Source organism: Rhinolophus ferrumequinum, chromosome 13 (assembly GCF_004115265.2).
Source record: "Rhinolophus ferrumequinum isolate MPI-CBG mRhiFer1 chromosome 13, mRhiFer1_v1.p, whole genome shotgun sequence".
NCBI lineage: Eukaryota > Metazoa > Chordata > Mammalia > Chiroptera > Rhinolophidae > Rhinolophus > Rhinolophus ferrumequinum.
The window spans coordinates 70,870,499-70,886,632 of NC_046296.1; the positions used below are offsets into that span (position 1 = coordinate 70,870,499).

The window sequence follows — 16,134 nt, forward strand, 5'->3', positions numbered from 1 at the left end:
AGTTTCCAGTGTGCAGATAATTTCCTTCTTGGTTAAATTTATTCCTAGGTATTTTATTCTTTTTGATGAAATTGTGAGATTATTTTCCTAATTTTTCTTTCTGATAGTTTGTTATTATTGTATAGAAAATACAATTGACTTTTTGCCTACTGATTTTGCATGCCGATGTATCCAAACAGAGAAAATTTTACTTCTTCCTTTCCAATTTGGATGCCTTTTAGTTCCTTTTCTTGCCTAATTGCTCTGGCGAGGGCTTCCTGTACTGTGTTGACTAAAAGTGGGGAGAGTGGGCACCCTTGTCTTGTTCCTGATCTGAGAGGAAGAGCTTCCAGCTCTTCACCACTAAATATAATGTTAGCCATGGCTTGTCACATATGGCCTTTATTACGTTGAGATATGGTCTCGCTACAAACAGTTTGCTGAGAGTTTTCATCATAAATGGATGCTGAATTTTGTCAAATGTTTTTTCTACATCTACATCTATCCTTCATTTTGTTCTGTGTTATATCATGTTGATTGATTTGCAGATATTGAACCATCTTTGCATCCTGGGAGTATATCCTACTTGATTATGGTGTATGAGCCTTTTAATGTATTGCTGAATTAAGACTGTTAGTATTTTTGTTGAGGATTTCTGCATCTGTGTTCACCAAAGATATCAGTGTGTAATTTTATTTTTGTAGTGTGCTTGTCTGCATCTGATATCAGGATAATGCTGGCCTCGTAAAATGTGTTTGGAAGTGTTCCTTCCTCTTCTCTTTATTGGAAGAATTTGAGAAGGATTGGTGTTACTTATTCTTTGAATCTTTGGTAGAATTCACTCATGAAGCCATCTGTTCCTCGAGTTTTCTTTGTTGGGAGGTTTTTGATTTCTGCTTCCGTTTCCTTACTTGTAATTAGTCTGTTCAGATGTTCTGTTTCTTCCTGATCCAGGTTTGGTGGTTTGTCTATCTCTGGGAATTTACCCATTTCTTCCAGGTGGTGCAATTTGTTGGCGTGTGGTTGTTCACAGTAGTCTCTCATGATGCTTTGTATTTGTGTGGTATCAGTTGTAAAGTCTCTTCTTCCATTTCTAAATGTATCTGAGTGTTATCAAAAGGGCCTAGGACACCAGCCATGAGAATTCAAAACCAGCAAAATTAATCTGTGGTGAGTGAGGTCAAAACAGTGGTTACTTTTGGTGTGTGTGTGGATTCTTTGAGATTTCTGGGATGTACTATAATTTGACCAACATGCTAAAAAATTTACTGAGCTGTTACTTCAGAGCTGTATACTTCCCTGTATGTGCCTTATGTTTTAATTAAACAGTTAAATATTATTCACTGATTTATTATCTTAGCCTGAGAGTCTTTCTCTTTCATTCAGAAATCTCAATGCTAACTTATGTGTTTATTTGTTTAGTATTTTGTTACACTTTTGTTTGTTTAATTATTTTTCTTATTACATTTATTATTTCCTTTTTACAACTACTATTTGCAAGGTTCTTATCCATTTCCTTATAGTTTCTGTAAAATTTTATTTGCTTTGTGTTTTGATATATTTTTTCCTATACACCTCTTGAGTCATTCAGTTCTTTGTAACGATTGTAGTCTTCTTGAATTAAACTTTTAATATTTTTAGGTTACAAAATCAGGTACGTACTGTCAGGAATTTTTTGTTCTTTCACTGAAGCTCCTTATTCATTTTATGTAAGGTTTTCTTACGAAGGGAAGTTAATCAGATGAGCATGTACTGTCTCTGAGAACTCAGTCGGCACCCAACAATCCAAGGACACCCCGCAGAGGCAGCAGCACACCTCGGGAGACAGGAGACACGCAAACGATCGAGGAGCAGCCCCGCCCATGCCCTCTGGAGGGAAAGCACAAACACTAGCTAACAGGCGAGCCAGACAGAATTTGTCAGAGTAGAAGGCAAGGCTAGTAGGACCGATGCGTTTTGCAATGTACATTTTCAGATCTAAACAGGTGATGTTAATGTGAATTTGAGATTTTATCATTATAAATTTCAGTAAGATTTTTAACACAAAAATGGTGCAGTATAAGTGATGAACTTAGAATTTTACATCGTGAGCCACACTCAATTGCTGGAAGAAAACACATGGCAGTCGGATGTAAAAGCTGTGAGTAGAGTTCCTCTTGCGGGTGCGGGAGAAAAACTGAGGGAATGCAGCATCTGGGAAAGGGAGCCGTGAATAATTCAGTCTCAAATGAAAACACAGAGGACGTAATGCAGGGAACTGCTCCAGCAGTCAGAGGAAACGCGTCCCACAGGCTCAGCCCGCCTTCACAAGGAGACGTGCGTTGGGGTCAGCGGTGTACAATCGTGAGATGAAACCAGCCCCCTGGGCTTCTTGTGATTATAAAGCTGCTCAGACCACAACACTCTGTTTCTTGCTCTGTCAGGTCTGGTCCTGGGAGAATGGAAGTGATACAAGCAAGTCTGCAAACACAGCCTTGCAAACCAGTCTGATCCTTTGAGTCTCAGGATGTTCCCACGTCCGTCCTTTCAGTGAAGCAGATGGCAGAGCTCCCGTTACCTTGTCCCCAGCGACTCTTACTGTGCTGCCTGTGTGATGCCCCTGAGCGCCGGGCATAGCGCCCCACAGTCTCTGGACGAGAACGCATGGTGGGGAGGGTGTGGACACACGGGCTGTTAGAGTATCGACTGAGCAGCTGCCAAACCAAGGAGGCTGTCTTTGTAAGTACTATGGATTTTGAGTCTTGGTATCTTTTTAAACAATAACATATTAATGTCATTCTCTAACTCTCTGAAATTCAGATTCTCTGCAATGAGTTTAAACAACGTGATGACATTTTATTTTGGAGGTGAAATAGCCATTTAAAGAAGCACAGCACAGTGTTAAATTCTGCATTTCTCTCTCTCCATCTTTCTTTTTTGATAACGATGATGCATGTGGGTAAACACAACAAAGTATTATGCTATTCACTCTACCCATGAGTCTCCACTGAAGCCTGAGGACATACACTAATGGCCTGAGGCCAGTAAAGTAACATGTTAGGGGGGTGCTCAGGAGGCCCCTCTCCACGACCTGTCTTGTCACTTTCTCAGTCGTGTACCGTCCCACACAGACTATTCACCTTCCTGAACTATGACTGGGTATGCATCCAGTGCTCTGTATATACCCTCTCCTTTTTGAAAAAAAAAAAGAAACTTAAAAAAGCAAAACACTCAGCGGAGGGCTTAGCCGGGATACTGTACAAAGTTGGAAGAAATGAAATAAAAATCCCAGAAGAGGGCACAATGACAAGGAGGAGAAACGAGGAAACGAAGCAAGGGTTCTAACTGACAGAACACGTGTGCGGCCTAAGTCCCAGAGGAGACAGTGGGAGAGATCAGACCTGCCAGGACAAGGGCGGGGAGCTGTCGGTAACTGACTCAGCTTGAGGAAACACACGGCAGCAAAAGCGGGAAAAATAAGGAGGAGGTCTGTATGCAGTCGCCACGTAGGAAGCCGCACACACCAGCAGCAGGGGCCCCACAAGACGCCCCAGAACAGACGCCCGGAGGGCCTGCTTCCCCGAAAGCATCTTGGCATCAGCAGTAGAAACCACAGACAGTGGAAACCAGGGCCCCAGTTTTACAGAAAGTAACCTATTTTTATATAAGCTGAAGCAGAGTTGCCAACAGGCCGTGACCTCTAGTGAGAAGCCTTGAGGGAAAAGCAAGCAGATGTCATAAGAAGCATTAAATGCAACCATTGTGATGGGAAACAGAGGCTGTAATCCTAGAAATGTGGGTTAAACAGTGGCTTGTCTCACACACTGCTGGTGGGGATGCAGACTGGCGCAGCCACGATGGAGAACAGAACGGAGTTTCCTCAAAAAATTAAGACTACAATCACCATATGACCCAGCATTTCCTCTCCTGGGTATCTACCCCAAAAATCTGAAAACATTTATCTGTAAAGATATATGTACTTTAATGTTCATTGAGGCTTTGTTTACGGTGGTCAAGACATGGAAACAACCAAAGTGTCCTTCGATAGATGAATGGATAAAGAAGTTGTGATATATATACACGATGGAATACTATTCGGCGGTAAGAAAAGATGAAATAGGACCATTTGCAACAACATGGATGGATCTTGAGATTATTATGCTGAGGGAAATAAGTCAGGCAGAAAAGTTGAGAACCACATGTGGTTCACCGATATCCTCCACTGATATGTGGGATATAAAACTGAAAGCAAGAAAGGAACAAGACAAAGAAACAGGAATTCAATAGACACAGACGATAGTTTAGTGGTTACCAGAGGGTAAAGGGGGAGGAGGGTGGTAGATGAGGGTCAAGGGGATCAAATATACGGTGATGGAAAGAGAACTGACTCTGGGTGGTGAACACACAGTGCAATACCCAGATGACATATTACAGAATTGTACACTGGAAACCTATGTGATTTTTACTAACCAATGTCACCCCACCCAATAAATTTAATAATAATAATAAAAAAGAATGGCTTCCAAACACAGCGGCAAGTCAGGACAGGATGGTTCAGGCTCATATTATAAGGTCCGTGTGTTACTGTGGGAGGAAGTTAAGATATTGTATTTTTATATCTTATGACCAAAGTATATATGGTAAAATGTCAAGGGTAACCTCTAATAAATGGAGATGAAGTATATAAATTTTAAACCAGTAGAAGGAAACGTAAAAGACACATGAGAAATACTAACAAAATAATTATATCAAGAAGGGGAAAAGGAACATGAAAAAGGGTGACAAACAAAACTTTAAAGTCCCTGATTAGAAGCTGGAATATATCCGCAATCACAATAAACTCAAACGAAAGTATAGAGCTTGTCAGACTGGATTGTGAAAAATAAGAGAAAGGACAAAAACACAAAGAAAGTGAAAGGAAAGATGACAAAAACGAACACAGTGGTGGTACATGGGTCCGTGGAGCCAAAAGTGGTCTCTTTGAAGAGAGTAGTAAAATGTGCTGAAAGTCATCAAAAAAGAAAAAAAAAATTGAAGACGACCCAAGTAAAGGAGCACACGTCCTTTTCGCAAATAGGAAAGATGATCTCCCCAGTAGATGTAAATCTCGTGCAATTGTAATGAAAATCCCAAAGTCGTTTTGTGGGATCTAATCAAAGCTTTTTAATATTCACAAGAAAAAATACAGGAAGAGAGAGGATGGAAAAATCCAGTAAATTAAGAGGTGGTGAGAGGCTGAGCCTCCAGAGGACAGAGACTTACAATCAATAGCTAGTAATTAATAAATAGTGTGGTGTCGGTATGATAGGGACAAACGGAACACAGTGACGGTCTCAGCAGCAGCCAGGCTGCATGTTGCGTTGCCTGTGGCACTGCGGGTCACTGGGAAACAGGGTGGGATGACTGCTTACCCTTAACATGAGTCTGGATCCCAGTTTTTTACATGTTTTACAAAAATATATCTCATATGCTTTGTAAAGTGAAAAACAAACCTTAAAAATATTTAGGAGAAAATATGAGCAGATATCTTTATGAGTTTAGGATAAGAAAGGATTTGTTGAATAAGATCCTAAAACCACAAACTCTGATGGGAAGAAATGGATACATTTGGCTACTCTGAAATTCTATTTATCAAAAGATACTGTAAATAAAACAGAAGCACAGGCTGTAAACTGTGAGGAAATATTTTCTGCTCATAACTAACCAAATATTAACTCCAAGCACATGGGAAGAATTTCCATGGAGCAGTGAGGAAAACTGAACTAAGGAATGAAAACATTTCACAGAAGAGGAGAAACCCTAGGTCAGTGCAAGGAGGAAAAGCAAGGAGACCGCCTCAGTAACCGAGGAGCTGGGGGCGGACCCCCGTGCACAGCCATTTCTCACCCCCAAATATCCAGCAGTGGGGAAGCCGTGGTGCAGCTGGCCTTCCCGGGGCTGCTGGGCAGGAGAACTGGGACAGAGGCCGGTGCCGTGTCGTCTACGGTGCTAACAAAGGTGGCATCACCTGTACCCAGACAGTCCACCTGTGCCGACAGCCCAGAGACGTGGACAAGCACATTCACGGCAGCCCCAGTATTAATGACAACAAACTAGGGAAAACAAAACCCAGCCAGAGAACAAAAGTCAAATGTCCACTGGTAACTAATAGTCAATCAACTGTAGTCACACAAACGCCATACAGCAAAACGTATGTCAGGCCCACACACACCACCACCTGTGGGTCTTAAAAACAATACAAATAGCACGTAACGATGTAAAGCCCAGAAGGCTATGACAGAGTATCTTATAAAGCTCAAAACTACAGGAAATGGCGTATTTTAGGGATGCATACAGCCATTTTCTTTATCAAGGGGATGACAAATACAAGGTTCAGGATACTGTTCATTTCTGGGAAAGCCGGAAAATGGGACACACAAGTGACACGTGACGAGGTGTGTAAGCTAGGGACAATATTCTAATTATTGATTTGAGTTGCACATTCCTAGGCAGCTGTCTTATTATTTACAGAGACACTAAATGCCGTTTTCAAGTACGAAGAACTCTATGAAAAGGTTAAACATGACGAAGGATGACACCGTAAAGAGGTCTTGTACAAACACAACCCTCTTCCCTGGGCTTCGCCTGCACGGTGCACAGCTGACCATTTTGATGGTGCAGTCGGGCCGATTTCTAGTGACACGTTTCTCCAGCCAGCTTACGGGCGGCCCGCCCCCTGGAGGAAGGCTGCACAGGGTGGGGGCTCCCTGAGGGACGAAGCCTGGGGTCTGGGGCCCCCTGATCGCAGCCTCTCCTTCCTTTGGCTCAAGTCAGGTTTCTTGGGAGGGTGGAGATTCGAGCATGATGAAAGTGCATCACCCTCCTAGGAGCTTTCCATTAACTCAGACGCCACCCTGGCCGTGCCCCGTTCCTGGGCTCTTATAGGAGCGTCCCGGAACTGCCAGTGGTGCCTGCAGTCAGTGTCCGGGAGTCAGAGGCAGGGCTCCTTGCTCCTCAGAAGGACGCGCCCTGCCTGCTCGCTGCGCTGCACGCACTGGGAGTGGACACAGCCCACCGCAGACAGGCGCCAGCAGAGCAACGGCCCAACCAGCTTTCGACTCCACATGTGAAGCCCCCCCCCCGAAACAGCCACTGACCCCTGGGCGGGGGGTGCTGTCTAACCCTGCCCAGACAGTCTGTGGTGAACTGCTGTCCCCGAAGTGAAATGCAAGCAGAAGCCGGCTTACTGTGTGGCTGGAGCTCCCATTCAGGTGCAGCCCGCTGTCAAAGAGGGGTGACGAGGCCCGGCTGCTGTGGGCACTGGGTGGCCCCGGGGACCCTGGGGACAAAACAGAGACGGTGGTTCCACATGGAGCTGAAGACAAGCCCCCTGAGATCACAACGCCCTCAGTGCCCCCAAGGAGTCGCCGAGGACAGGACGCCCGTCCCTCTGGGAGAAGCGGTGCCCAGCTCGGGCTGTGCCACCAACCCCCTGCGTGGTCACGTGGCCACCTCGCCCTGATCTGACATGGAGTAGAATCCGCAATGCACGGATGGGAGGACCAGCCTCCTCACCTCCAGGGCCCAGAGAGACCCCCAGTTGCCAATTAGGGGCAGTTGTCACGCTCGGGGAGCGGAGGCGCCAATGGGAGGGCAGAGCCAGACCGCACCTACAGCTCTGACTTGACAAAAACAAGACTCCACGTGAAAATCCAGATTTCTGAGTTTCTTGATAAATTAGAAAAATCTGATGCTTCTGGGGCACGGTCTCCCAATCAGCTCGACTGGACTGGAGCTGAGCGAGCGCCCCCTTCAGCAGGGGCCCTCCCTCCCCTGTCCTGTGCCCTACCTGGCCGGCTGCCACGTGCGGGCCCTGGGCACTGGTGCCATCAGGCCTGCACGAGGGCTGTGAGGGTGAGTGGAGGCGGGCAGCACACGCGTGTGGCGGTCACACCATCACCAGTTGGCGGAGAACTGAGCTGGAAGCCTCACGTGTGCTGTTGCTTTTACCAAAAACGACGTCTGGGGCGGGATGACTTGCTCGCACAGACACGGATTCGCCGCGTGACGTCTGCTCAGGCAAAGGCCATTTTGCCTTCAGGGTCTGAATTCACCAGAGGAAGCTCTGCCTGAGTTATGCAGGGATTACAGCCACTGTGCTTCCATTTTTATGGATATGAAGCTTTTAACACTTGTAGCTTTTCAAGAACCAAATAAAAGGAAAACTGCCGTCTATTGAATTGACGGACAACTCAAGGTCACTGCAGAGGAGAGGTCAAGGAGGCAGAGCTCACACAGTCTCAGCGCCAAGCACTGGCCAAGCCCACATGGATCTGCCAGCACCTCGATCTTGAATTCCCAGCCTGCAGAACTGAGAGGAGCCCCCAGTCTGCGGTTTTCTGTTAGAGCAGCCGCCTCCTCTGCTCTCCACTCAGACCCGGCACTGGCCTCACTCAGCGCCCTGTAAGGACTGGGGCAACTGGCCACCAGGAGCTGAGTGGGACCTGAAACGATCGCCAGCATAATTAATCACATGTGCTATTGCCCGCTCATTTGTTAAATACATGCATTCTCCTCTTTCTCAATCTAGTGTGTTCTTCTGCAAAGCTCTGGGAGCTCTCACAGGCTGCTGGATCCTGCAGGTCACGTTGTGCCCACAGCTGAGCCCTCTCACAGGTTGGGTGTGGCCTCCTGATGCGTGTCCAGCACCCGTACGGGGCTGGCTCCATTCAGGGAAGTTCATTCTCAAAATCCTGAGATGGAACGCCATGCACGCGTGCTGCGTGTCCCTCTGCATTTTGTCCTGGTTTTGAATATTTTCCACTTCCTACCACTTTGGGAGCACTTGCCTTCCTGCACAGACAACCTCATCGTGTCCCTGTTTCCTTCCATCTAGGGGCTCCTACTGCAGACGCATTGGTCTTTTAAGAAGGCAGTACACGTGGGGCGTCCTGCTGATGTAGTTTTACAGCAATGGGAGCTACAGCAATTTCTCTAAGAACAGTGGACAACACAGCGACCCCACTGTTGTCTCATGGGGGACAAGGGGTGACTGAAATGGATTTGCTCCGAGTCACTCGGGAAGAAGAAAGCAGAAAGAGAACTGTGAGTTCAAAGGCCATTTCTGTCGAGTGTGGACCCTCCGAGGGCTCTACCTGGGCCAGGGACAACTGAGGACGATAGAAGAGGAGAGAAAACACGGGGACAAAAGGTAAGCCCAGGACGAGAGAGGAAGCCATTCCTTCCCACGACACAGAGACCGAGAAGAAGAAAGGGAAACGGCCGCGATGAGCCGGGGCTGCTGCTGGTGCCGTGGGGGTGGGAGGGAGGCCCCACGTCTCCACCCGCCAGGGGGAGGGCCTGCTTCTACGGCTCAGTGCGACACGACCCTGCGGAGTCACCAGCAGAACGTGGGCTCCCAGGGAGCTGGGCCTGTGCCCAAAGCCCTGTCGCAACTGGCAGGGGACCCACGCCACCAGATCACAGCCATGATGGTAGCCGTATGCATACATCCTACAAAGACATGAGCTGAAGAGAATCAGTACAAGTCCTAATAACTATCATGGGTAGTGGTTTCTCATTTCCACATGCACCCGACACAAGGTCTGCACGCGGGCACACGAGGCTCGTCACAGCACAGACGAACTGGTGTGTCTTCCTTACGTTATGTTCTCAAGTTAGCGTGGACGCCTGAAATACTAACTCCGTTTCTAAATAACTGCATGTGAACAGGTAGATGCAATCACAGCGAGTTGACTTGAAAATGGAAAGTTAATCAAAACGGGCCGTCGGATGATGTGTTGTTTTAAGATGTCTGTGGATGTTACAAAGTGCAGCCTGTCTTAGGGACACCGCCCGGGCCTCCTGTGTCCCCTTGCTGAACACGTGCTCAGGGAGGGACTTGTACAGCTGTCGGCACGAAGCACAAGGACACACGACGTGGCCAGGGAGCACCCTGCGTGCCCCGGGGTCACCCCTTACCTAGCGGGAGCTTCAGGAACGACGGCGCTTCCCTGAGATGCTCCACGGTGATGGTCACTTCATCGCCAGCATTTCTCAAAAGATGCACCTGCCGATGGGACAAAACAACAAGAACCACCTACTTTACTGTCACGAAAGGACCAGGCACAGAAATAAAATGAAAGCCCCATATGCCTCATCTGCTTCTCAAGAATTGAGTTAATCACCAACACTGAATTTGAAACACTGAAAATTCAGGCTTACGCTGGGATAACGAGAATGCGCGTGTGTCCCCAAGTACAGAACCCCAGTGTTTTAGCCGCATGTCACACACGTCATTTTACCTCAAGACCCAGCTGTCTCGTACTCTGACCGTAACGTGCCACCGAGTAAAATCATCTGAGAATTCAGTGTATTAGTGTAAATACCAATTTTCCGACACTGGCAGAGCACATACCAGCTGGATTAACCATGACACAGAAAGCCACGAATATTAGCTTCAACGTTAAAATGACACTTTAGTTCTCAAGAAATCACTGGGCATCACTGCACCGTGGAGCCGCAGCCTCCGCAGAGGGCCCTGCAGTCCCCGTGACCGTGCAGGATGGAAGGAAAGCTCCCAGACGCTGGCTCAGGGCAGAACCCCCCAGCGCCCGCTCTGGGCCACAGGCAGAGCAGGCCAGGGGGTGAGCGCCCTTCATCCTGCACCATCACACACGAGTCCCACGGCCCGAAACACGCCCTGGGCTTATCGTCCCCTTTTCTGAATGGAGGGCTGACCAGACCATTCCCTGACTGGCAGACTCTCCACACTGGTTTGCTGACCTTTGCAGTCAGGCCTCTCCTGGTAAGAAGGGTCCCGTGGAAACCCCTAAAACTGCAAAACAGAAAACTGAAACGCACGTGCACGAAAGCCTTGAAAGAAGTGGAGGAGGCAGTTTTCAGCACATCCCTGACCAGCTTGTCTATTCGGCCCAGGTGGAAGCACGTGAATGATTAGCAAGGACGGTGCTTTGCTGCGAGTATAAACGGACGGGACGCCAATCACAGCTGCTGTCCAGCTGTGTTCTCACGGGTGGTTATCTATATCTATCTATCATCCGTCTATCACTGTCATCTATCGATCTATCCATCCATCTCCTGCCTGCCTCCCTCCTTTCCTTCCTTCCTTTCCTTTCTTTCCATGTATCTATCTTCTATCATTGTTGTCTATTGATATATCCAACCATCTTCTACCGATCATCTGTCTGTCTATCTTGCACAGCTACGTATCTGTCCGTCATCTCCCCATTCATCATCTCGATCTTATTTATCTCAGTATCTTCTACCGATCATCCATTTATCTTCCATCTGTCTGATCCATTTATTTTAGCCTGTTTCTCTATCTAACACGTGTGCTCCTTGTAACAAGAGGGAAAGGCTGCTGTCATCTTCTGTCAGGTTCTGCCCATCGAGAGCTGGAGGGACCGGATCGTCTGTGGCCGTCACTCCACATGGACCACACGGGCTGGGGGACCCCAAAGGGACCAGCTGCTCCTGTGTCAACTCCTCCCCAGGTATTGCCACCCTCTGCATGCAGATCTCAGACTGAGTGATTTTTCCAATCATCAATTTTCATTTTTCTCTGAATGGTGACAAGTCTCAGAATTTGCCCAAAAATCTTACGTAGATTTCAGTTTGTGCCGTGGCTGCTGTGATATATCCACGTGGATGAAAATACACAGGTCTACCAAAAAGAGGAAAATTATGTTTGTTTCCATGTACATACTATATGGGCATAAACATAATTGTGTCACTTTCAAGTAATAAAAGTTTTCCAAAGCAGGAGGCAGTGTGCACAGGAATTAATGTCCGTTTTGTGCGGCCTTTGGATTCGGCAGCACCTGCATTTTTCTTTCAGAATTCACTGAAGCTACACGTCACTCCGAACACTGAGTGCTGAACCATCTGATTTATGAACTCTTTGACAAATTTAATATTTTTACGAACTTTATGAATCTGAAAAATTGCAATTAGAAGTCTCATTAACACTGCTTAAAACATGTCCTTTGTGTCACATATGAATGTAGACATATAATTTGATAATTTGGTTCAAAAAGTCTTTTTGTATCAGTCAAATATTGGAGTAGCTCCATTTATAAGGTTTACACATCATTTAGTCAAAAATTTGTTTCTTGGATGAATGTGTGTTGCTTTTCCTGGGCTGGGATGACAGTTACTGAGGTATGCACTGTCTCTTTGGATTATTCTGTGTTTTGTCACCTTAAGGAAGCAAAGTTTTGCAGAAATTGGGAAGCTAACACAAATCCTAAGCTCAGAAGCTCAACAGATGCAAACACTTCATCTGTTTGAACATGAATCTAAAACTGTAAGCCCCTTGAGACCCCAAATCAAGTTTATCCCATGTGTGAGTCCTTTCTCTGCCTCGGACACATCACAGGCTGATAAATACACTTTGAGTGAAGAAATGGAGGAAGGAGCCCCTGCACTGACTTAACCCTCACTCGGGAACATGACTGGTGCCCTGGGACTGGTCTCGGGGATTCAGTGCTATGCCGGTCGGAGGACTTGTTGGTCGGGTGGATTGTTTGTCCTATTGCGGAACTAAAAGTTGGCTTATTGGGAAGATAAACGCTGGGGAACGAATGCACACCCAATCCCCTTAGAGTTAACAGATTGAAACTGCGGGATTTCATGTGACAGCCACAGCAGGACCCCTGCAAGGAGCTCTGGTGGCACCTGCTGGTCCCCTCCGGCCTCGGCCCCTCCCTGCCTTCCTGTCCCCTTCCCGTGGCCACCCCTGCACTCAGGCCCTGCCCCTGGACTGCTCAGTCAGCGTCTCCCTCCCTTCCTCTCATTTCTCAAGGTTCAGCTTAATCACCACCTGCAACTTTGCCGCCGCCTCTCCCCCTGGTGCCTTCCTCTGCGCCCCCACCCTTCCCCACACACGGCCACAGCACATGGCCAGGCTGCAGGACTACTTGGGGCCCCACTGCAGAATTAATGCCTCAGGTTGGGGCTCTGCTTCATCCGTCCTTGTACCGTGGAGGCTTGACCCGACACTGGCAAAGTCATTTCCACGGAAGGAATGCTGACCTGCGTGTGGATGCACCATCGTCCCGGGCTGTCCCCACAGGTGCGTGCATCACCTGTGAGCCATTCTCCCAGGGGTGCTGCACACAAGCGTGTAGGAGGGAGCAAGCGTGTGGAAACCCTGAGAGATGCTCTGAGCACAGCGGGTGGCCCCAGGCCACCCCCTGGAGTCCACACTCCCTGGCCCTCCATCCTCCCGGCTTCAGGACAGACAGACATATGGAAATGGACCTTTCACAGTGTCCATGAGGCCCCTGCCTGAGCCGCCCTCAGGGGTCCCCACGCAGGGCACCCAGCACAGGACTCGGCGAGCACTGCGCAAGGCTCCTCCTGAAACACGACTTAACAGTGTCTTTTACGCTCTCGTTCCAGCTCTAAAGCTGTCTATGTGAATACACTCAGGGAAATGTAACTCCGGAGAGAAAGACAGAATAAAAGAACATCTGATAAACAGAACATAGATATACAATGTAACACTTACCACTTCTTCGTGGGTCGAGTTTCCTACATTAATGCCATTAACCTGAAGAGACGACAAATTAAGGATTTTGAGGATAACGATTGATCCCTGTAAGTTTAAAGTAAACATGCAGCCAAGTGCAGGACTGAGGTTCGAGACACTCACCTGTAGAACGGCGTCTCCTGTGAACAGCATTCCTGTCCGGTCGGCTGCAAGGTGCAAACGGAGGCTGTTACCAGCAAGTCAGGGACCCAGGCGTCCTCACGACAGTCACCTAGCTCAGTGTTCACAGCAACTGGATGAGTGTGAGAGTGTGTGTGTGTGCACGTGTGCACCTGTGCCTGCGTGAGCACGTGGGCGTGTCAGTGTGTGCGTGGGGGTGGGGAAGGCCGACAGCGCAGCCCCAGGCAGCCCCACAAACCTGAGCACATGAATCCCGTCACACTAGAGAACTACCTTCCAAACACAGGTCTGAGGTCTCTGCCCCTGCCGTGTCCCTGCCTGGATCCCTCCTCCCTGCTCCTGCTCCAGCCACACCCCCAGGCACGGACACCAGCCCCCTGCACTTGGGGCCAGCCCGCTGAGCCGTCCACTTGCGTCTTCACCTGGAGGCTGTTCTCCGTGGGAAGCCGACCTGACTCCTCCTCACTGCACACCCGCCCCCACTTGCACCCCTAGCCCACCTGTGGCTCCCGCCCACCTAAACCTCTGAGCACGGCCCCAGCCCCCACGATGGGGCCCAGCCCACCTCCACCTGTTCACAGCGCTGCACGCGGCCAGGCCCTGGGGTCCTCCACAGCCAAGGGTCCCTACAGCCAACACCCTTCCTCTGTGGGACCCCCTGTGGAGCCCGGTGACCCCACGTTTTTGTTCTGTTTTGTAGTCAACACTGGGGCCCCAGAGGGACCATTGGGCACTTGTTAGCCAATGTGTGACTTCAGGGCATCCAGATTAAGCTCAGTGGAATCTCTGTAGATACAAGTGAGTAAAAAGGAATTCGAGATACAGACGTACAATACTTTGATCACTCATATTTTTCAAGCATAAAGAAAAATTAGTTTGTCACCCAGCTGGAATGTTTATGTAGATCAGAAATATTGTATCATTATTTGTCAAAATATTCTTTCCTGCTCCGTATTTCTGCATTTTAGCCACAGTCATAAGCCGAGGTCTAAAACCAGGCGGTTCGTGGTGACAGAGAAGCAGCCTGACATCACCCTTATTTAGACGAGGAAGCACCACCGTTGGTGACCAGCCACGTGATGTGTCCGAGGATAAGCTCTGCCTTTCTAATCACAATGCAGAGACAAGGTTTTCTTATCATCACAGGGTTTCACCTTGCAGCCCACACAGACCTGCCCCAAATCAAGGTCTCTGTGCTTTCAGATGCACCAGCTTTTGCAAAAACAAATTGTGGATAATTATAGAAAAGTCGCTGAATCTGTCTAACGATAGTTTAAAACGACACGTACTTTTCATCCTCCAGTGAAAGTGCACTGACCACTTGTGAGGAAGGAAACTATTTCTGACCAGGTTCCAAACATAAAATGGAAAGCACTCTGTGCTGCTCAGAAGCGACGTGTGTGTCCGAGACCCTGCACCACGGCAGGAACAGGCTTCCCGGAGCCGACTTCCCTCATCCTCGCTGAGAATTATGTGGGCCAACGAGCTTCTTCAGAGGAGCCGTGCCTTCTGTTGGAGCTCATGCAGCCAGGTCTCCACTCCTGAGAGGGTCAGAAGCCCCAGGAGGCAGGGGGGTCTGGCAGGAGGGCCCGGCAGGAAAGAGCAGGTGGGTGCAGAGCCCCAGGTACCCTGAGGGTGGACGCCAGTCCTGCTGTAGACACGGGGCTGATCCCATGAAAATGAGTCTGAGTCGGGTCTGAATGGAGCAATGTCTGATTAGAGGAAGTTTGTTTTATTAAAACTTAGCTCAGGCTACGAAGGAGTCTCGAATGGCTGGGATGTGGGTCTGGGAGAGGCCAGGTCCCAGGTCCGGCGCCCATCCTGGGCTTCCCGACGGGGTGCTGTGGCCGAAGGCTGTGCATGGACAGGGCAGGTGGGACGGGATGGGACCCGAGGAACCACCGCATATGGCGGCGTGCTCAAGGTGTCCCCTTACAGATTCCCAGGGAACGGAATGGAAGTGCCAGCGGCAGTCCAGGTCAACAGCAGAAAGCCCACAAACAGCTTCTGAAGGTTTTGAGAAAATTAAAAGACCGAATTAAAACTCTTAAAGAAAAGGTGCAAATCCTCAGTTGACTGCAGGCCAGGAGTCTGAGCAGCAGAAAGTATTTTTAACTTAATGTGGTGGGAAATGCTTGCTGATTTCTTCTTCACTTCCCCTCCATCCCCCTTTTGCTGTGAGAAACAGACATTCCGAGGTCCTGAGCTGTGACCCACCTAAAGGACAGATAGACAGACGGGCAGAGACGCCCAGCCCGAGACTCAGGAAGGGCACGTGGGGACCGTGCTCTTTGGTCACCTGTTTACTGTCCCCTCTGTGGCAACAGCCTGGCTTCTAGAACTACTGACGTTTCGATTTACATTGAACCATTAGCTCATCATTTCTAAAATAATCAAGGTTCTCAAACATGTCACTTGAAATGGTCTTGAGACAATTTAGCTCAAGTGTGGTGTCATGCGGGGTCTCTAGTCCCGCTCCCCACATAAGAGCACAGGACATG

The 16,134-nt window shown here is 48.5% G+C and overlaps 1 protein-coding gene across 13 annotated transcripts in view; it reads right to left on the reverse strand.

The window, feature by feature from the left end:
- Positions 1–16,134, reverse strand: part of SNTG2 (syntrophin gamma 2) — a 166,388-nt gene that overhangs the window by 83,247 nt on the left and 67,007 nt on the right. For all 13 annotated transcript variants that reach the window (XR_004424873.1, XM_033125447.1, XM_033125450.1 and 10 more), the window contains 4 exons: positions 13,616–13,659; positions 13,472–13,513; positions 9,919–10,006; positions 7,185–7,276 (listed from right to left, as the gene is read on the reverse strand). Coding sequence is in view for 12 of the 13 variants with exons in the window: in XM_033125447.1 (XP_032981338.1) it covers positions 7,185–7,276; positions 9,919–10,006; positions 13,472–13,513; positions 13,616–13,659 (266 nt within the window). In the remaining variant the exon portion in view is untranslated. The remainder of the gene's footprint in view (positions 1–7,184; positions 7,277–9,918; positions 10,007–13,471; positions 13,514–13,615; positions 13,660–16,134) is intronic.